A 21516-nucleotide genomic window follows, 5' to 3' on the forward strand; every position below is an offset into this window, starting at 1 on the left:
CTTAAACAAATTGAATACCAATTCTATTGGATAGAAGTAGAAGGGAAAACTTGCTGCTGTTGGAGCAAAATAAAAAAAGCCAGGAGATCACCAAAATTCCTTAGATTCATCCTCTGGAAATCATAAATATATTTGAGATATTTTAATCTGGACCGTGTTAAACCGACCGACATTGCCATCCCGAGATTATTGATACGAGCATCAATTCAAACAAGGCAAAGAACATTGGTGCTCTGGGTGGCCTAGGGCCACTAGTTACTTTAATGTGTTCTGTCTTTCCAATTACCACAATTGCTTCAACTGAATGATCACCCACCAATCAAAACAGCTAATAATGATACTGATGAACTTAGGCAAGAGGGAAAAACTGAAACATTTAAAGTTTTCTTCTAATAGAGTGAACATTTATTTGGCTGTTATCATCCACTTCCAGCTCACTGGATTACAACTAATTCACAGAGAGGCTCTGTAGCCTTGGGTGGCATTGTTGTAGCCACACAATTTATTAGTTAATCGACAAGACACTGCCAGATTCTGCCGCTCATGAATATCAGTGTGGAATGAGAACCAGAACGTGAGTGTTCATTAGAGTGTTTCGGCTCTCTTGCTCTTTCTACATCTTCAGAACACACATTGAGTTCAAATGGGAACTCCCAAGCGCTTCCAGCTGGCAACACTTTGGGATAATGATGCTGGATTCCACACAAATGAAGGGACTAAATACCACCAGAGAGGCACCTGAACCCCCTCCTCAATGCACAGACATGCATACATGTATGTTAAAAACACACACATATTTCCAAGTAATCTTTTTTTTTTTCTCTGTGGGTTAATCACACATGCACTGCACACCAAGTGGGAAAGCCAATTTCCCACCGTCATCCTGGACGCTCACTGCTGTCAAATGTAAGCAGCTAACCCAAAAATAATCCTGCAGCAAGTCAACAGTATCCCCCCTCCACACACACATACACACTGAGGCCGGCACACATCCTCCGAGTCTTCAGGACTGCAGATTGGGTTACTGCAGATTCCTAGCTGCGGCCTCAAGGTATCCTCATTTAAAAACTCTCTGCGGTTGAGTCATCAGTGTGAGCTGGGAAGAGACCACCTTCAGTGGTGTGATGTCAAAATGATGGATGGGACAATAATACTGGCAGAAGAGCTATTGATAGCTCTCTTTCCTTAATGTTGACATGTTGATACCGCACACCCCAAGCGGGGTGTGTGTGTGTGTGTGTGTGTGTGTGTGTGTGTGTGTGTGTGTGTGTGTGTGTGTGTGTGTGTGTGTGTGTGTGCGTGCGTGCGTGCACAGAGAGAGGGACTCTGGGCCTACACACACACACACACGCATTGCAGAAGGACATTCTGGTATTATACCCATTAATATGTCTTCCGTTCCCACTCAGGCCTTGGGTCTTTGAAGTGGAGTGGCAGCTGAGCCCTGAGCGAGTGAGTGTGTGAGAGGATGTATACAATAACGCCAACATGCCGTCCTGACTTAAGATGAGTCGGCAGAGGGAAAGTAAACAGGCGGGGTTCCCCAAGCGGCTGTCGTTAGAAACAGGGGGTGTGCTGAGAGAGGCTCAAGCTGTTTATTTTTACAAGGGACCTCAGTGTCGTTTGAAGTGCCCTCAGTGCGCTCTCTCTCTCTCTCTCTCTCTCTCTCTCTCTCTCTCTCTCTCTCTCTCTCTCTCTCTGTCTGTGTTCTTTCTTTTGACCTCCTTTTCCCATTTCCCCCCAAAACCCTGCCACAACCTTCATCCCCTAACCCCCACCTCTACAGTACAAACCACCCATCCATCCTCTCTGGGGTTCTTGCCAGCGGCAACTAATTATCAGTCTGTTGGGTTCCACTGTGCCCCTTCCCTGTGTTTGGCCCACTTCTCTTTACCACTGACTGTAAAGGCATTTGGATGTACAGTGTGCTTTATGTTGCATTACTGTACCGTGTTTTAGTGCCTAACTGAAGGGTATCAGCAGGAGGCTGCAGAACGGGGAGGAGCAGCACCCTCACAGTGGGAGTCAGGTGTATGGCTTTATGGGAGAGGCAAACATTAAGTGAGATTTTGACTTTTGAACTTGTTCATAACATATAACGGTGCCACATACTAATGAGGTAATCCTTTATAAAGGATTCATAAGTAGTAACAATTGGCATGGTTGGAAAGTACATTTACTCAAGTACTGTAGGCCTACTTAAGTACAGTTTTGAAGTCCTTGTATTTCTAATTGATGGTACTTTATACTTCTACTCCACTACATCTCAGAGGCAAATTATCTATCTATAAATTGCAGGAACGTCTGTCTGTCTGTGTGTAATGCGCATAGCTCTCGAACCGTTGATTTCAACCTTGACAGGTGTCTTGCTATGCGCACAAGTAAGTGCAGTGCGAAGTTTGACGTTGTTTGGATTAGAAATGCAAAAGATATCGTCGGTAAAAGAAGCACACATTGGCTTTTGCCGCTCTAGCCGCTGGCCGCTCCCCCGCTCACACTTCACGCTGACTGAGCTCAGCACAGGACCAGAGACAGAGAGGGTCGAAGAAAGCAGCGGAGCTTTGGCAGCTAAAATGTGACATACACCTCAGACCCACAAAAATGTGCAAAGTAGCACTACTTTGGACTGTCTTTGACTTTGAATAAACAAACGACAATTCCCGAATTTAAGGACATTTCAGAATCCCACACATGCAAAGCACACCCACAGACAACAAGTGCAGACAGAGTGTGATGCCACTTATAGGCAGGTTATCTATCTAATAAAGCGAGACGTATCTGTATGTATGTGTGTCCGTGTTTGGGGGGGAAGGTAACCTGCACATCACATGCAGACGCCACATACAGAACGCTTTACAACAGCGGGGGGTGGGGGGTGTTACAGCCTTTGACTCTTTTCCTGCATTTATTATGCATTTATATCTATTAAATATCTGTGAGCTGGCAGACCATAATGTAATCTCGGAGATTATTCCTTCACATCTCAGAGTTGAACCGGGCAGACACAGCACCCTGGGTCGGGTTAATTAAGTCTACTGCTAACTTACAACACTAATAACATTACCGTCACCAAAATACCCCGCGAATCAAATCCATACTTCACCATTAACCATCAAGCCACTAAACCTGTATGGAAATGAACACCTCTGCTGAAATGTTAAATTCCTTAACAATCATACGACACGAGACAACTCCGTCTCTCTCTCTCTCTCTCTCTCTCTCTCTCTCTCTCTCTCTCTCTCTCTCCGCCTCTCTCTGCGCACACACACACACACACACACACACACACACACACACACACACACACACACACACACACACACACACACACACACACACACACAAATGGTCCGGTTCTGGTGGTTGATGAACACAGATATTTGCTGATTAGCTCTCATAACAGGCTGGGTGGGTAGCACACTGCCATGAGTCCAATGTCGATTACTCGATTACTCCACATTGTCATTGTGATATTTTGTGATTGCATTCTGAATCTGCCCCGTTCTCTGTCAGGTAAATACAGTAGTAGGTAGGCCTACAATGTCTTCCTCTGATGTAGACGTAGCCTACACTGTAAGTCAGTAGTAGGCTATAGGCTACTAGGGGTGGGGGAAAAAATCGATACAGCATAGTATCGCGATATTTTTCGTGGCAATACTGTATCGATACACAGACGCCAAGTATCGATCTTTTATGATATATGTGTTGGTCAGTCTGTCTGCTTGACAATCCCCATTTTGCAGCAATACAATTGAAGTGAGATGAACAAACAGAGAAATGTATCTTTTTAGATAAAACAAATGTTGACAAAATTTTCCTTTGGGGACATCATTTGAAACTGGGAAAAATTTGAAGTTGGAAAAAAGGTAATAAATTGCAATATATCGCAGAATATTGCAATATGTTTAAAATCGCAATAATATTGTATCGTGACATAAGTATCGTGATGATATCGTATCGTGAGGCCTCTGGTGATTCCCACCCCTATAGGCTACAGTTGAGTAAGTGGTTTGGGGTCCTTACTTAGGTCCTCCTAAGTAATTTTGGGATACAGTTTGGTTTTGAATAATTCTACAAGCAGCAATACCACAGGCCAAGCAATCGCCCTTTACAAACAGGCACATTTTCAACGGGCTCTGTACTAGTACTTTTAACTGCACTACAATTATTTAACAGCTTTAGTTACAGTTATTTTGCAGATTCAGATTTGTAAAACAAAATGTAATTAACAAATCAATTCCGATGTGTTTTTTGTAGATAAAGCATCCTGACAGTATATACATTTGTTAAAACATTAAAGTGATGCTTATAGGTATGTGCATCAATAATCATAATCCAATAACATAATACTGTATATATTATTCTGAAATGGACCATAATGAGTACTTTTACTTTTGGTATATTTTGATTCTAATATTTTGTACTTTTACTTTAGTAAGATTTTGAATGCAGGACTTTTAATTGTAAAAGTATTTCTACACTGTATAACAAATTTTACTTAAAACATCATACAATAAAACATCTGAGTACTTCCACCACTGACAAATAAATGTATTAATGACTGATATGTGTAATTAATTAATGCTTAATAGATCAGTTAAGAAAAACTTTTGGGTTGACAGATTGTGTCTGGACATCGATGTCATTAACATGTATTATTGCTGATGACTTACTTTTGCTGATAGCTTATTAGAAAGTCAGAAACCCAGTATGTATCTATGGTTTCACAAAGGCATTGCATGTTGTCTATTTGCCTCCATATGAACAAGCTAATTCCTCCCTAACATAGTACCATAAGGGGTACGTTGTTACATAGTGGTTGAACAGCATGGTAGTGATGTTAGCCACATGCCAAAGCTTCATATGATCTCTGCTGAGAGTTTGAAGACTGCAAACAGATTGAAGAGGTTGGAGATAACCGGAGCATTTTATACCTCAAAAGTGTTGAACTTTACTGGACACACCAGTGGATCAATCATTACAAATACGTGGTGTGCATGTATTATTTTATTTTATTTTGTTTTATTTTATTACAGGGCTCAAGACCTTTCTTAAAGCAAAGGTGAAACCAGTTCTATACAGCCTATGGCTGAAACACTGGTGCAACTGATAACATTAATGATGGCTGCATTCCATTTTTGTTTTAGCGATCTATTGTGTGTGCTGGCTCACTTGCAGGGCTTACCGGAACAACTAAATGGGACAGGGCATCATTAATGTTATTACCAACACCTGTGATTTTCTTTCTATGCCAAGTCTCAGTGTCTGCATTGACAAAGGTCTCTGGTCTCATATATTACTTCGACATGGCTTCTAGACATGACGTTGCTTAAAATTCTCTTAATATGAGAACTTCTAATATTATGAGGACAGAAACGACAATACATTTGGGCTAACCGAATGTAAAGAGTGCTAAACTGTGGATCTCGGATCAGAAACCTAAAGGAGCTTTACACGTGCTAAGCCACAAGAGGGCGACCTTCCTCCACTGAATGACAGGTAGGGGAGGGGGTGTGGGGGGGGTTCCCCCCCTGGACAAGGTAAGCATCTCTCCTTGCGCCCAACAGCAGGGGCGCCCAACAGCAGGGGTGCCAAAAAATGAAGCGAGGAAAAATCCGGAGGCTGACATTTTCTCCAGGGTGTCCGCCGCAGGGAACCCAGCGCTGAGAGCCCCGGGCTTTGAACAGACACACCACTGAGGCTTGTTTTGCAGACAAAAATCAGCAGACTGATCCAATTGCAACAACTCTAAAGGACCGAGGAGAGCTCCCCGCTTGAATCCCATCTGACAGCAAGTGAGTGTGTTGCCTGTAGTTAGTCTTTCTTTCTTTCAATCTGTCTTTATCGCAGTCTAATCTCTTCCAGTTGTAATTGGAGAGATAATCTAACTAGATTAGTGCCTGGCTGGCGGGGCTCCTTTATTTCACAGGAATATCAAAATTGGCAATGTATGGTGAAATGCTGAACATGGACTATACTGGCAATGTGTAAATAGATAGTGTGTATGTCTATGAAACTGTGAAGGCTATAGCTGACAGCAGAATGTTTCAGTTTTGTTTAACTGAACTAAAGATTTCTAGTATTTTGTTCAATTTCAAGAACCTCAGTTGGAACAAATTGTTTAAAGCCTGCTGTGATTGTTCCAATTACTGGCCTACTTTCTCAAATGTCTGAGTTTAAACTCGAGCAGTTTAATTGAAAACATAGTAAAGTAAATGATAAAAGTGTGTCTAGAGGAATTTGTTCAGTTGGTGAATAAAAATGAAGACCAGCGAGCACTGGAAAAATGCAATTAGAACATAATGAAGATTCATTATAAAAACTAATTTAGACTCCCGGGAAGCCGATGAAAAGGTTATTTTAGGGTCTGATTCATGTGAGAAAATCGTCAAGAAGGAAAGGAGAATTTCAAATGAAGAATCGGTCTTAGACGAATAAGAGAATAAAGTAATAGGACAGGAGGCCAGAGGAGCAAAAGGAGTAATAACAATAAATACAGGCTGATGGCAGATACATGAGATTAGAAGTTTCTTGGGAGAAAATGTGTCAAGTTTTCACGAGCAAGAAATTGCTTTAATTCTTTAACATACTGCCCAATTACCCATGGTCTCGCTCATGTGCCATTTACCCTGGCTCGAGTTTAATTTAATTGATTTTAGCCTTATTCTAATGAAGCTGGCACTGTGTTCAAACCCATTCATTGGCAGTGTCATTGTTCCTGTCCCATTGCTCACTGATACTGTTAATTATTGGCTGCAGGTGTGTCCTGATGTAGGCGTCACACACGCACGCGAATACACAATCAGGATTGGGGTTAATGCTTATTATCTTAAGTTATCCGCGGGGTTTGAATACGTGTTTATACAGTCTTTGTTTTGAGATGAATTACTGGAATAAAGGCACCAAAGCGCAGCTCGGTCCCGGGCCGGGCCGAGCCGGGCCGGGTCGGGCTGTTCCCCCCAGAGGATGGTACAGTAAATACAGGAGGAATGTTGATCAGCTTACAGCGGAGCCGGGAGGTGCTCGGGATTTGGTCGGCCGTGATGCTCGAATAATAATGGCCCGCCGGTAGAAAGGCTGCACCTGCAATAACACAGAGAGTAGCAACACGCGGTAATGTCGCCTGAATTAACGGCAACGATAAAGCGGATTGTGGCCACAAAATGAGTAGTTTTGGTGCTCAGATGTGATTGGCTGAGACAACTTGAAAGTCGCAGGCAAAAGAATGCCTTTAAATTAAAGTCCCCATTTGTGTTCTTTTACTGCTTTGTGTAGATATAGGCTATGGCAATATCAATATAATTCATTACTATTGACTACAATTAAAAACCTGTTGTAAACCAGTTTTGACCTCTCCAGTACGTTTTAACGCACACTGTGATGCTATATAAAATTGCAAACCCTGATCTAGACAAACAAATTACGCTGTTGTTCTTTAACCTAGAGGGGTATAAAGCCATATGAATGTAGTTAATGAGTTAATATGCTGCTGTCATGGCCGAGGGCGCAGGGCCACATTTTCTGTGCCAAAACGAACCTCTCTCTACGCACACACACACACACACACACACACACACACACACACACACACACACACACACACACACACACACACACACACACACACACACACCATCGACCCACAACAGACCATCCTCATGATGCAACCACGAGCCAATAGCATAACATATTCAAATGCTTTTATTATTAGACCTACGTATTAATAAAACCATCAAAACGGCAACAATTTGCTGCCTTGACGCAGGCTTACACTAATAAATCCAACACGTGTTGGACTATTATTAGGATTAATAAATTATAACATTCGGCATCTGCCTCTTGTTTCTGTGGGCCCCGGAGCCCCGCTAGGCCTATTCTTTTTCAACAGGTTCAACGTTGTGTTCTCATTACGACCTCCATATGGCTGCCTGTGAACACAGTGAGCCATGGGGCATTTAGAGCAGGCAGCACAGTGAGAATGAGTCCGTAAAGCGGCGGAGGTATTCGTTGTAAAAGTGAGACCAGTTGTGTTGTTTGAGGAAAAAGAATCTTGAAGCAAGTGGTACTTTGGTCAAGTGTTTATGTTAGATTGCGCGTTATTTTGGCTTCACAGGTAAATTACACGCATCACCAAATTGCAGGTAAAATGAAACTTGAAGCACAGAACACAGTGGAATATTTAGATCTCTCTCTCTCTCTCTCTCTCTCTCTCTCTCTCTCTCTCTCTCTCTCTCTCTCTCTCTCTCTCTCTCGCGTGCGCATACATGGTTGGGAAAATCTGGGTTTGATTTTAATGGGGAGTAGCCTACCCCGGGCTCGCTTTACAACCTATGGATGTACTGGACGGCTTTCAGTTAGTTTGAGCGTGGGGGGGGGGGGGGGGGGGCCCCCCCCTTGGGGGGGGCGCCCCCACCTCTTTGTTGTGTGCGCGCCTTTTTTTTTTTTTTTTTTTTTTTTTTTAACGAGGCGAGAAACACGAGACACTTTTTGCGTTTGGAGGGGACAATTCCTGACGGAAGAGAACATAAAGGCTAATTGGTGTGGATCTCAGGGGGATGTCCTTTTTAAATTCAAAGACAGCAACACTGACGACTTGACACCGGGGTGAGTTTATAATTTGCAGGTCGCTGTGTCTGTTTATTTCACATCCAGCGTGTTTTTGTGGAGAGCAGATTTCAATTTTACGCACCACTTATTCTCTTAGAAAAGCAGCGAGTGACTCACAGCGCTTGCTGTGACGGGCTGCCCATTACTGCTATTTGTTTTAAATGAAGGTAATGACTGACATTACTTTATTATAGGCTGAGCTCGTGTGACCGTAAGTAGGCGTTTGGGTCGCTGAATCAGCGCGGCGCGCTGGATCAGAGCGGCGGACACCACAGACAGGTGTCAGCCTCCTCGGTTTGGAAAGATGCACCAAAGAAATTTAGAAAAACAGCCCTCGCCGAGAATTTAATACGAGGTACAAGAGGAGGGCTATACGGAGCCAGGGAGCTTTAATAGCGACTTTGAATCAGAGCCAAGTTCGGATGCCAAAGCAAGCAGCGCGCTTCTCGGTTCCCGTCTTCCTCGACACTACCCTTGGCCAAGTCTCCCAATAGCGTTTGTCACTTCTAATATTTTCCCTTTTCGCTTTGACGCCGAATATTTGTGTGGGGAAAAAAACATGATTTTTCAGTTTTGAAGATTCTTGTAGAGCAATAAATAGAAAAGTACACGAACAATGTCAGGCAGCTTTAAGTTGTCTTCTCTGTAGTTCATTAAGGAGTAAAGTGATGATGAGCTTGATTTGACACTGAAGCCCAGTGTGGTCGAGGTGTGATAGGAAACAGCACTATTACAATTACAGCAGACTATAACTATTACAATAATGATGAGATCTCTAAGCTCATCTACTTACTCTCCGCTCACAAGCAGCAACAAGCCTGGAAGCGAAAGTGAGAGTCCCACACAGATTGCTTATCTTAACTGCTTCAATAGACTTAAAGTATGCCCCTATTGCATTCTGAAACAGTGTCAGCCACTTGACCTACTTCTCACCCTCACCCAAATGACTGGAATCAGTCCACGAGAAGGCCTCCGAGTCCTCACTGTTCACTGAGGTCAGAGAGAGAATGTAAAACGTAAACCAGGGGAAATGTTCGAGTTGACTGCGAGTGTGGTGCTGTTCCTCTGGAGCATGGCCATCACTGCTGTCTTTTAGCAAATTAGTCATCATTATTTAATTGCATCACACCCTGCTTCCATCAATAACAGAGTGGGGGGAGGTAGAGCCAGGAGCAGCTGAGGGCACATGATGTGGAAACTAATCCAAAGCAACATAGTGCAGATTTTGGATGGATTTGGATTGAGATGGAGAAAGCGGCATGAACATAATCGTTTTCTTCTGCTTTGGAAAACAGGATTCCTCAGAACTCTTGAGCGAGGACAGTCAACACATCCAATATAAATGTCTCCTATGGCTTCAACAGTTTGACGGGGTTAAGTAATCTCTCTTTCCGTCAGCCCTTTTCTGGTTTTGCTCTTTGAGTCAATCTTTCATCATTTTGAATAAATGACCTAAGGCCGATTTTAAAAAATGAGCTCTGCTCAACCATGACCCTGCTGGTGAAGCTGTCAGTGAGATCAGAATGATCACTTTTATACTACAGCTGTTTCTTTGGATCTACCACATCAGGTTTTGGAACCTGATTTCATCGCAAATATAACACAAATTTTCTTGAACGGCAGTTTAATATTGTGATTTGACTCCACATGGAATTTCACATGTAGAGATTTTATATTCTTTCCTTCCTGGATCATTTCCATACCCAATATGAATTTATATTTAGACCTGGAGATGGATGTGGTGACAAAGTACCCTCAACCACATATTCACACATTCATTGTCTCCACTTAAGAGGTGAGAATGCTGTTTTACTTCTTATATGGCTGTGTGTTCTTTGAGTGACAGATTGGGTGTTTGCCAGCTTACGTTTCCTGTTAAAATACCTGTCATTCGTCAGCATGACACCCATGATGTCTCGCACAGAGTGAAGAGGATCCAGGGGCCAAGATTCACACGCTTCATCCTGCCACTCCCTGCACCCTGCTAGGCCTGCATGTGTCAGCCACACATTTCCTCCAGATGCAGAGGGGATATGTGTGTGTGAGGTCCACAGCCGATCTGTGCCCCAAATCAGTATTCTTATCTGACTGTTCTGCTCATCTCGTCGACAGTTATTCTGCACAGAGGGCAAAGCAACACATTAAAATAGCAGGCTGCTGCCATGAAGTTGGACCAGCTCTTTGCTAGCATGCTAACCTGCTAAACTAACCATACTAACGGAGCATCCTCCCAAGAAGAATCAGAGCAACAATTGCCACAAAATGGCAAATGTTTATGATTAAGTGACAAAGACCTCCAGCGGCTGTAGTAATTATCAGGTGAGCAAAGGAGCAACTGAGGTGACGTTGTCACAAAGTCTGTGTAAGGAGGAAGTCTGGGTGGATGGATCTAACATAGGAGACTGCTGTTTTTTTTTTCTCGTGTTTTTGGTATTTCAAACCAACAGTCAACATCATTTTGGTTATGTTCGCTTGACCACAATCGTTCCCTAACATGTTCATTATTGTAACCATGACGACAAAGCACCCGTAACCTTGACGAAGTGGCATTTTTTGTACAAAGAAAAGTTTCCTGAAATTCCATAGCATTACCTCCCAATATTTGTTGTCCCTCTGATCCATAGAAAAAGCCTGAGCTGTGTTATGATATGCTGCTGATTTTTGACACACTGCAGCTGTGACTATGATTATAGCCACGGAATGGTAAAGCTTTGGCTGTTGCTGTTGATTGCGGCTGCAGCCATGGCTATGCACTGCTATGATTATGACTGTGGAACATGGGTGTAACACTAACTACATTGTGTGTGTGTGTGTGTGTGTGTGTGTGTGTGTGTGTGTGTGTGTGTGTGTGTGTGTGTGTGTGTGTGTGTGTGTGTGTGTGTGTGTGTGTGTGTGTGTGCGCAGCAGTGAATTGACATGGTTGTGCTGGCTGAGCGTTGTTTTGAAGCTACTGCATTTCTGTGGTGTGTTTGATAACACATCTGTCATATCTGATAGAGGCGCTGCGGGTTCAAATCCGGCTATTGTTAATAGGTACGGTGCACTTAAGAGTAGTCACAGCACACAGCACAGCTACCATTAACCATATCTATACCATCATAGATTAATTTACAAATGCAGCCATAGGCCAAGCAATAACCACATTCATTGGCCTGCCAATAGGTCCGTCAGCTCAGAGAGAAGAGAACAGACGACGCCTGTGTGTCAGCCTACAGGACATGGACAAATTACTTATTTGTTTTTTAATTTGGAGGACTTGTTGGGTTAACGTCAGTCAAGCCAAAAGAGAGACATTAACAGTAGTTACTTTGGCCTTTTCACTGGGAGACCGCTGACCTATTACCTCTAGGCAAAGGTCACCCGGATTGTGCTAACATTGCCGTTGAGGACGAATGAGCGAGGGGGATATAGGAAGGAGAGGAACAAGGGAAGAGGGGAAAGGGAGTTTTGCTGATGAGTCACAAGCTTTGGCATCATTCACAATGTGTCTTCCAGTGTGAGTGAGGGCACATAATGGGAATAAGAACTAGTGGAGAGCATGTGTTTGTCCATCAACAACGTGTGTGTAATGTACGCAACCGTGTGAGTATTCCAAGCACTTAATAAAATGATTTGTGGTTTCTTTTCCCCCTGTGAGTTCAAAGCGGGTCTTTGCTTTCGGCTGTGGGGTAGAGGTTGCTCTTGTGCAATGGAAAAAAGAGACTGTTTTCCTGTGAGGGGGGCTTTTTGGGAAAACCGCTGCTCTGCCTACCGCAGCCAGCCTTCAAAGGGCTTTGAAGGAGTGCTCACCTCTCCTCTGCTTAAATCCTTCCATCCTTCTAAACGAGCTACTTCCGCTCATAACCAGGAACACCTCACCTGCCAACATCCAACCACACTGCTGCAAAGCTGCGGTCAGGGTTATGCTCAGGTCCATGGGAAACGTTCAATCAAGGAGTCCTCAGTCCACCCACCCACTCTCAAAACGGTACACTTTAACCTCTCAGCATTTGTTTTCCACGGCTTTATAATCTCTGTAACCCTGCTGCGTGGCCTTTATCCAGTGACAAACACTAAAGAGGAATCTGTGTCTCTGCCCGCCATCGCAAGGCGGTGGGTGTCATCTCATTCTCAAGCGCATCTTGACGGCACATGTAGAGGAAATATTTCTTTGACATAGGAGGCTATACAGTACATGTTTGAACTCTTGTCCCTTCACTCCCAAGTCCATCGTTCTGTCAGTAAAAAAAAAAAAAGAGACAGAGTTCAATTCTTGCCTTCTCGGACCTCCTTTGTAGTTAAACCCCTGCTTTGATTTTTTTTAACAAAGATGCCATTGTGTTGTAGCACAACAATGGCTTGCCATTATATTTTAGTAACACCACAATATCATTTATCCATCCTCAGATGTGACTCAAATCAAATGGACTATTGGGTATGTATTGTTACGTGCCTGCTACTATACTCTATAGTGTTATTTAAGTTTAACACTTTTTTGTATTAAAAACTTAAAAAAATAACACATTTGAAAATCAGATTTTTAAAATACCATTTGAAGTTCAATCACCTCACAGTTAAACTGTTTTTAATTTACTTAAGAAGAAATCTGCCTCATACTCAGAGTCACATTTGCACTTTGTCTCTTCACTTTTTATTAACGAAAACAAAAAAGTTACTCTAAACTGCATTTTATTTTTGCTGCAGAAAATACAACATTGTTTGGATGTGTTCGGACAAAAAAACAGTGTGAAAATGAAACAAAGAGCCCTTCTTATTCTAGATATCTGTCTGTCTTGTTTCTCACAAATTAACCCTGCTTAACCCTGAATCTGAGTCACTGTTGCCCAGAACTTTCTGCCTGCTCATGTCCTTTCTCCCCCCTACATCTCCCATTTTCTCACCAAAAACACTGACCTGCACAGAACACTTCATTAACAGAAAAATACACAACTTGTCCTATCAGCATTTTCTCCTGCTTTTGTACTGAAGTGCATAAATACAGAGAGTGGTAGTTTAGCACAACTTCCTGTCTGAGAATCTGTGAGAGTTGACCTCATATTCCACCTCGCGCCGCCTGTCTTCTCTTCCTGTTCGGTTCTGGATCAGGTTCTGTTGATTTAAAGAACCGCTGTCGGACTCGGGGCCAGCCATGTGGGCTAGGCCACAGAAGCTGCTGCATTCCTTTGCTAGGCGTTCTGCTTCTCCCTGCAGTGTCTCTTTCTGCCAGACAGAGATTATTTCACTTATATGTTTTACGATGCCTTTTGGATCGTCCTGCTTTAGGATTAGCCTCACAAGCACTTGAGAGCCTAAGATGTATTAGCAGATCATTATACAGATAGCAACTCGTTTTGTTGCAGCAGTTTGAGGTGATTGTGAACCGTTTTGAAGGTTGAAATAAAAGTAAAGCAAAACAAACCTATGGATATTTATCAGATTAAACGTTCACTCACACTGAACCTGAGCAGACATAAGCAGACTTTAAAAAAGTGCCAGTGATCCCCCTGCTAATGACACTCTCAGCTGTGAGAGTTGACCCCCTTCTGCCCTCAGCCCTCCCTGCTCCTCCTCCTCTCCTCCTCAATCCCTAATGAATACCAGCGAGGAACTCCAAGCACCCTACACCCACCCACACACACACATGCACGCTTACACAAACGGCAGGATCGTCGTCACCACTGCAGAGATGGCCATCATCAAGTGGAATTCAGGCCACTAATATTTGACCCCTGTTACCTGAGGCCTGTCAGTCATGTTGATTCAAGTGTGTGTGTGTGTGTGTGTGTGTGTGTGTGTGTGTGTGTGTGTGTGTGTGTGTGTGTGTGTGTGTGTGTGTGTGTGTGTGTGTGTGTGTGTGTGTGTGTGTGTGTGTGTGTGTGTGTGTGTGTGTGTGTGTGTGGGGGTTATTCAATTAATCGATTAGACCATTAACAGAAAATAAATCCCCCAAACCTTTGATAATCTATTAATTGTTGAAGTCATTGATTCAAGAAAAAATGGCAAAAAAGTGACATTCTTGAGTAAAAGATTAAAAAAGAAAATCAACTGATTAAACGACAAAATAATTCTGAATGTGATCTCTGAATAAGACACACATGAGCTGAAATGTTATTCAGGTGAACAGCCTCAACAACAACCCCATGCGTGCCGTCTGTGTACAGCGGGAGTTTTGACTTTGTCGCTGCTCTCGCTGTTCTTTTCTATTCATACGATGCATCTTTCAATAATGATAACGAGAATGGAGGTGGTCCTGTTGTTAGCCTATTAAAAAGTCCTCCATGGTTCTGGGCAGCCACTAATAACCCCACCAGGGATTACTGTACAGCAGGCTGGAGGGACAGCAGGGCACCAGTTTGGGCCTCAGCTTGCTGTCATCTAACAGAGGCGACCCAGTAGACCTCCATTCACTCCCTTACTCTTACTGGGGCCACCACGGCAACTCTCTAGAGCAGCGGGAAAGGCTCCCACTTGGGATACGAAGTGGCTCAGCTGTCCCTCTCCTGTCCTCACCTCCCACGGTGCCCCCCCCCCCCACCCCTCCCACACACACACACACACACACACACACACACACACACACACACACACACACACACACACACACACACACACACACACACACACCCAAGCCAAATAAAGCCTCTCAGCGACTTCTGTTTTCCTAATCTGTGAACTCTGACAGAGGCGCCCACGCTTGAAAGAGAGACAACTCAACATGGGATGATCTCCCAGTGACAGGGAGAAGCTGAAAAAACGTTACTAAACCACCGGAACACTCTGTCATCTTCCTGTTCCTGTTCCTGTCTCTCTCTCTCTCTCTCTCTGCCTGTCTTTCTGCCTCTCTCTGTCGCTATCTCTACTCCTCACCCACCTTTTTAAAGGATGGTAAATTGAATCTAATTTCCCTTCCTTTTGTCCTCCATTATCTACCTTCTCTAATTGGGCTGTCGCTGTTTGATTAAAACCGAGGCACAACTTCTTATGATGCAAGGGGGCTTCCACTCTAAAGGCACCATATTTTTTAATCCGTTCACACACTGTGCCTGTAATACTAATGGGCAAATTATTTAACACTGCGGTAGCTTAGCCACTGGGGATTGTAGCACGTCGGCTCAAGTACATTTTCCTTGCCATTTATCCACAGAGGAATGTTGCAGTAATGTATTGTGGTGTATTGTCATTGCACTCCCAGCAGCCATTCACTTGGAAATGGCTTCTACAGGAACAATTTGTCTTTTAACATTTTATATGATGGCAGGTTTGTGTGCTACTTTAAAGGCACAATCTGTGATCTGAATGTAGACACAAGGGTACCAAAATCAAAAATCAAATTAGAGGCTGATATCACTCCTAGATTTTCTTTTAATACATAGATTAACGCTCAATTTATGAGAGGAATAGTTTGACATTTGACTTAATCGCTTTCGTGCTGATGGATAAGAAGATCGATGCCACTCTCGTGTCTGTACGCTGAACATGAAGCTACAGCCAGCAGGACTTCAGTGTGGTATTCATTGTCTTCTTCAGAAAGACAGAGACATGGGCCTGCAGCTGTTGCTACTTCAACCACATTCAATAGAAGACAATGTCTGCCCCCACTGAGGGGAAATTGTGGCTTGTTAAACACACTGTCAATGCTGAAAGCAAAGAATTTTTTTGCTGAAACAGATTCTTACTATTTTAAAGGTCAGCCAGCTACACCACTGCGCTGACATCCTGGCAAAGCTTACAGATCCAGAAAGATTTAGTGGAAATGGCTCACATTTAACATTTTTTATAACAATATAGACTACGATTTTAATAAAGACCAGCTTTTTTTTGCCACAACAATGTTGCTGGAGTGTCTCAGAGAAGCGTTAACACTTGCTTCGAGGCTAGCATCTATTTCAGAGGGCGTACAGAGTGGAATTAAACAGCCTTGTCACTGTTCTCTCTCTGTTTAACCTACACGCTCATCTGCCAGACGCGCCTGACAGCACCAGACCCTGGAAGAATCTCCCAGCAGGCCGGCAGCACGCGGACCGCACCATATTTAGTCATCCAAAGTCCAGACACAGACCAATGCAGACCTCTACCTTAATCTGTCTCCGCTCTCTGTTTCTCTCTCCATCTCTCCCTCTCTCATTTTTTATGTCCTTCCCTCAACTCCCTCCCTCCATCTCTGTCACTTTCCCTTTCTCTCCTACTGCTTCCATTCATATCTGTCCTCGCTCGCCCTCCCTCGAGTCACTTATGCTTTATAACTGTCGTGCCGCTCACTGTTCCTCTCCCCCTTGTGTGTCCCTCTTTCCCTTCTTATCTGCTGAAACTCTTCTTTCCTTGTGCCTGTTTGTCCTCTTTTTCAGTCTATTAAGTCTGTCAAGTATTTTCTTGTCTGTTTTTGTTTTATTTTTCCAACTTCCTCTCACTCCCTCAACAACATGCACATCAAATACTAAGTCTAAATAATTCCCTCTGTCCATCTTTTTCCTTTTGCCCTCACCTGTCATAATTTCTAATTTCCTTCCCCCTGCTCCTCTCCTCCGGTTGCTAATGAGTTGCTAATTCTATCAGCCGTCTCTCCATGCCCTCCCCAGTGGGTGTCGGGCCCGCCAGCTTTACCATGGCCAGCCTTTTGATGGAGTGCCTTGGCTGATGAACTCCCGCCTGCGTGCCCACTTTAACCTCCTCGTCCTCAGACACATGTCATTGATCAATGTCCTTATCTGTCCTGGCAAGACCCACTCTTACTCCAATCATTTATGAGCAGGCCCATTCCCTGCAATCCATTTTTCATATGTTCAATATTGTAAAAGCAGGGGCTTTTTATTTAGAATGTTTTAATGCTCAGCAGGTCTTCAAATTCTTTCGGAGAGGCAACTTTAGAGCTCGGTGTGACGGGAATTATACACTTATCGCTTTATCCCAAGTATAGTTCAAAATGAAGTAGAAAAGAAGCCAGAAAAGACATTTGAAATAACTTGCCGACCAGTTTCTAAGATTGACATAAGAAGCAGTTGTACCTCCACTTTGTGGCATTTTGTTCCTCACTGTCTTTTCTGCTTGGTATAATTCCCTCACACTATTTTCCTTAACACCGAATCTGTGCTTGAGAAGAGTCTAAACACTTGAGCACAGAAGAGTGGTCCTATTTACCAGGCCACTGGTCCCTTTTTTGAGGGTTGCTAGCTTTGGACCCCTCACATAAGAAAAGAACGAAACTTTTGTTTTTCCGACTCCCCTTAAATCGGTCTGTCTGCCTTCCCCGCTTGACTGAAGTGGATACAGAGGCGGCCTTTTGTTCTACCAAGATGAAGAGGGATGCTGTAGTATAAGAGGGAGAGTGAGGGTAAGAGGAGGTGGGTGTGATTCATTGTAATTTAATAAATACCTCGCAAAAAGGGTTGGGGTGCCTTCTCAACCCCTCAGCTGTCTGTTTTGAAATGGGGCTCTTCTGGATTTGACACCCAGGGAACTAAAAAGGGGATTAGGGATGGAAAATCCTCGGGCTATATACATCTCTTTCTCTGTCTTTTTCTTTCCTTTGCCCCCCTCAATCTTTCTCTCTTTGGGACCGAGAGGCCCCTCGTCTAGCTGTGAGCGTATGAATGATGTCATCCAGGTACCTATCTTGACCCAGAGATTTAAAGAAGGCTTGAATGGAGTCTCATAGCCTCAGTTCTTCTAATGCGGAGTATAATCCTCAAATAGCTCTCACTTTTGTAGAATTGTCTAGTTCAGTGAATGAACATAATGCTGCCTTCTCTAGGGTCAGCACTGTGTAACAAATAGTGTCGCAACGGTTGATTTCCAGTCAAATTCCCGCAAAAAATCAGTAAGAGCTCAAGAGCCGTGTCTTCCTATATACTGTAAAATAGTTCCCTTTTTTCACGACACACTCTTAAAGCAGAGGTTTGACCAACAGGGTCACACACGGTCCACTGCTTTGCAGCATCACCAGAGATTATAGGGTGACTTCTGCCATGCTGCTTAAGCATGACCAGAAGGCTTGGCCAGTTTTGACCTGAAAGGAAGTACTGAATGAGAAGCCAGCATTAAAATTCAGGATGCAGTCACTTGCAGCCACTAATGTCTCTCTTTAAATGGTCACATCCTTTCTCCTTGGGCCCCCCATCTAACTGTCTTATCCTTTGGCAGGCTTTTAGTCAATGAAAACATTCACTTGTAATTGTACAGTACAAAAGATAAAATTGAATTTCTCATAAGCAAATATAACTTGGTTTTGAAGATTCACAGACTTGTTTTTTTATACAGTAGTTAGATCAGAGTCACTTTCTATATCCTATTATGGTCAAAGTATGTCTGACATTGACCTTTGTGTTTGTTTTTCTCTCTTACAGGAAGGGCTCTGGCCAGCCTGAAGTGAAGGGTCACTGAGCTCAGTCACTCTCCTTCCATTAACTCACAATTATACACACATAGGGTGAAAGTCGCACACAGACACATCTGCACGACGACACATACACCTTCACATACTATATATATATACACACACACACACACACACACACACACACATACACACACACACAGACTCTTGGGTACACACACAAAGACTCATCTGTGCATAAACTCAGACACACACGCAGGCCCTCTGAGCAGGATGAGGGAACCCTGGAGGTGCCTGCTGGGCCTGTGCCTCCTGGCATGCTCAGCCTCCACCCACAGTGCCGCCAATCCCTTCGCAGGGCAGCAGACCCCTCCAGACCCTTGCTATGACGACACAGGCGCAGCCCGCCGCTGTATCCCCGAGTTTATTAACGCTGCCTTCGGCAAGGAGGTGATGGTGTCCAGCGTCTGTGGCCGGCCTCCGTCCCGTTCCTGCAGCGTGGTGGAGCGGGGCGATGATCGGCCTTCTGTGCGCTCATGCCAAATCTGTGATGCATCCGACCCTCGCCGTGCCCACCCTGCTTCCTACCTCACTGACCTCAACTCAGCCCACAACCTCACCTGCTGGCAGTCAGAGAATCTGAACACTTCACCACACAACGTGACTCTCACCCTTTCACTAGGTAAAAAGTTTGAGATCACCTATGTCAGCCTGCAGTTCTGTTCCCCCCGCCCCGAGTCCCTGGCCATATACAAGAGCATGGACTACGGCAAGACCTGGATGCCCTACCAGTTCTACTCCTCACAGTGCCGGCGTATTTACAATCGGCCCAACAAAGCAACCATTACCAAGCAGAACGAACAGGAGGCGCTATGCACAGATGGCCACACTGACCTCTACCCGCTGTCTGGAGGACTCATTGCTTTCAGCACTCTGGATGGACGGCCCTCCGGCAAAGACTTTGACAACAGCCCTGTCCTTCAGGACTGGGTGACTGTCACCGACATCCGCGTGGTCTTCAGCCGGCCCCAGCTACCCCGAGAGCTGGGGGCTGGAAGCAACAGCGGGGGGAGGGACGACGACCCCATGGCGGTGACATCGACGCTGCCAACTTATTTCTATGCAGTGGGAGACTTTCAGGTGGGCGGGAGGTGTAAATGCAACGGACATGGCTCACGCTGTCTAAAAGACAAGGAAGGCAAACTGGTGTGTGACTGCAAGCACAACACAGAGGGACCTGAATGTGACCGCTGCAAGCCCTTTCACTATGACCGACCGTGGCAGAGGGCCAATGCCCGCGAGGCCAATGAGTGTCTGCGTAAGTCTTTCCTTCTATCTGTCATTCTTTATGTGCTTTTCACATGTTTCAGTTAGTCTGCTGTGGAACAAACAATACAGGCCATTTCTGAGAACTTACATTTAACAGATTTTCTGTGAGGATACCTAACACGATGGCTTTATAACTTTGATGTGTTTTATGATAAAAAAATCATGAAGCTTAGAAGATGAATACAGTTTATTCTTCTGGATCAAAACCCAGTCGTTTTACATAAATTCAGCAGCCTTGTAATGTGTTAAAACCCACTCTTTCTTCAGCTGTACAATTCTTAGTTCAAGTAGTGTATGAATGTATGGGCATTTTTTTTAAATACAGGTTGTTTATTTCTTTGTTGGATAGAGTCATGACCTTCTCGCCACCCACTGTGAGGAAATGACAGCAATGTAAAATCAGGCCAACAAATTGAATTTATAAACATACACACAGGGAAAGAGAGAGGGAGGCAGAAAAGGAGAGATTTAACTATGCTGACCTGTATTTGACTGTCACAGTGGTAATTAAGAGTGTTGCCAGAACATACCGGATGGGTTTGTGTTTGTACAGGTGAGGAGTTCTGGTAGCACATAGTGGTCGAGCTCGCAACTTTGGCAACGTCTTTCAAAACACGAGGCCCATCCGTTTCCTTGCATTTCCCATCAGGTCCTTCTATTTACCCATTCCTGTACAGAGAAACAGGCCTACTTTTAACAAAAATCATGTTTTCTGGACTTGTCTATGAAAAAAAACTCTTTTTCACAAGCAAGTCTAAACAGTGGATGACAACAGCTCGACTCATTGGCACACCGCTACAGCTAAGTCATCCAAGAATGTTATTTGGCAGTGTTTGCCTTTACCTCAAGACATGCTCTGTAAAAGTCATTCAGATGTGCTCTGAAAGCTTGCCAAGTAAAATTATAGCAATTTCTGTGGCAATTTTTGTTAATGTAAATGGATTACCTTTGTATTGGATTAGGCTTTTATGTGATATTTAGCGCATGTATTAATTTCATGGCTGTACAAAGGTTTTAGACATATGCCATGTTATCCATGTGTTTTCAACAGGAATGCGTTCTCTAATATGTGGATGTTTCTTTGGTGGTAACTTTTTACAGCATTTCTCTGTTAGTATAAATAGACATAGGTGGAACCTAATTCAAGTCAACTTTGCTTGTCATAAAAATTTGTTAGCGTAGGAAAATAAAACCATATTAGCAACCGCTGTCCCCATTTTAACCTTTCCCTATAATGAAATAAAATTACAGCCAGGGAGAAAAAAAACAGG

At 43.8% G+C, this 21516-nt stretch overlaps 1 protein-coding gene across 3 annotated transcripts in view; it reads left to right on the forward strand.

Annotated features, from left to right (window-relative positions):
* ntn2 (netrin 2) overlaps nucleotides 1-21516 on the forward strand; it is a 69975-nt gene that overhangs the window by 19801 nt on the left and 28658 nt on the right. The window contains exons 1-2 of one of the 3 annotated variants that reach the window (XM_039787552.1): nucleotides 5604-5795; nucleotides 18927-20234. In XM_039787552.1, coding sequence (XP_039643486.1) covers nucleotides 19190-20234 — 1045 coding nt within the window. In that variant the 5' untranslated portion in view covers nucleotides 5604-5795; nucleotides 18927-19189. Of the gene's footprint in view, nucleotides 1-5603; nucleotides 5796-8453; nucleotides 8605-18926; nucleotides 20235-21516 lie in introns of those variants that run through there. The other 2 variants (XM_039787551.1, XM_039787553.1) reach the window with 2 other exon arrangements.

The sequence above is a fragment of the Perca fluviatilis genome, chromosome 21, assembly GCF_010015445.1.
Source record: "Perca fluviatilis chromosome 21, GENO_Pfluv_1.0, whole genome shotgun sequence".
Taxonomy (NCBI): domain Eukaryota; kingdom Metazoa; phylum Chordata; class Actinopteri; order Perciformes; family Percidae; genus Perca; species Perca fluviatilis.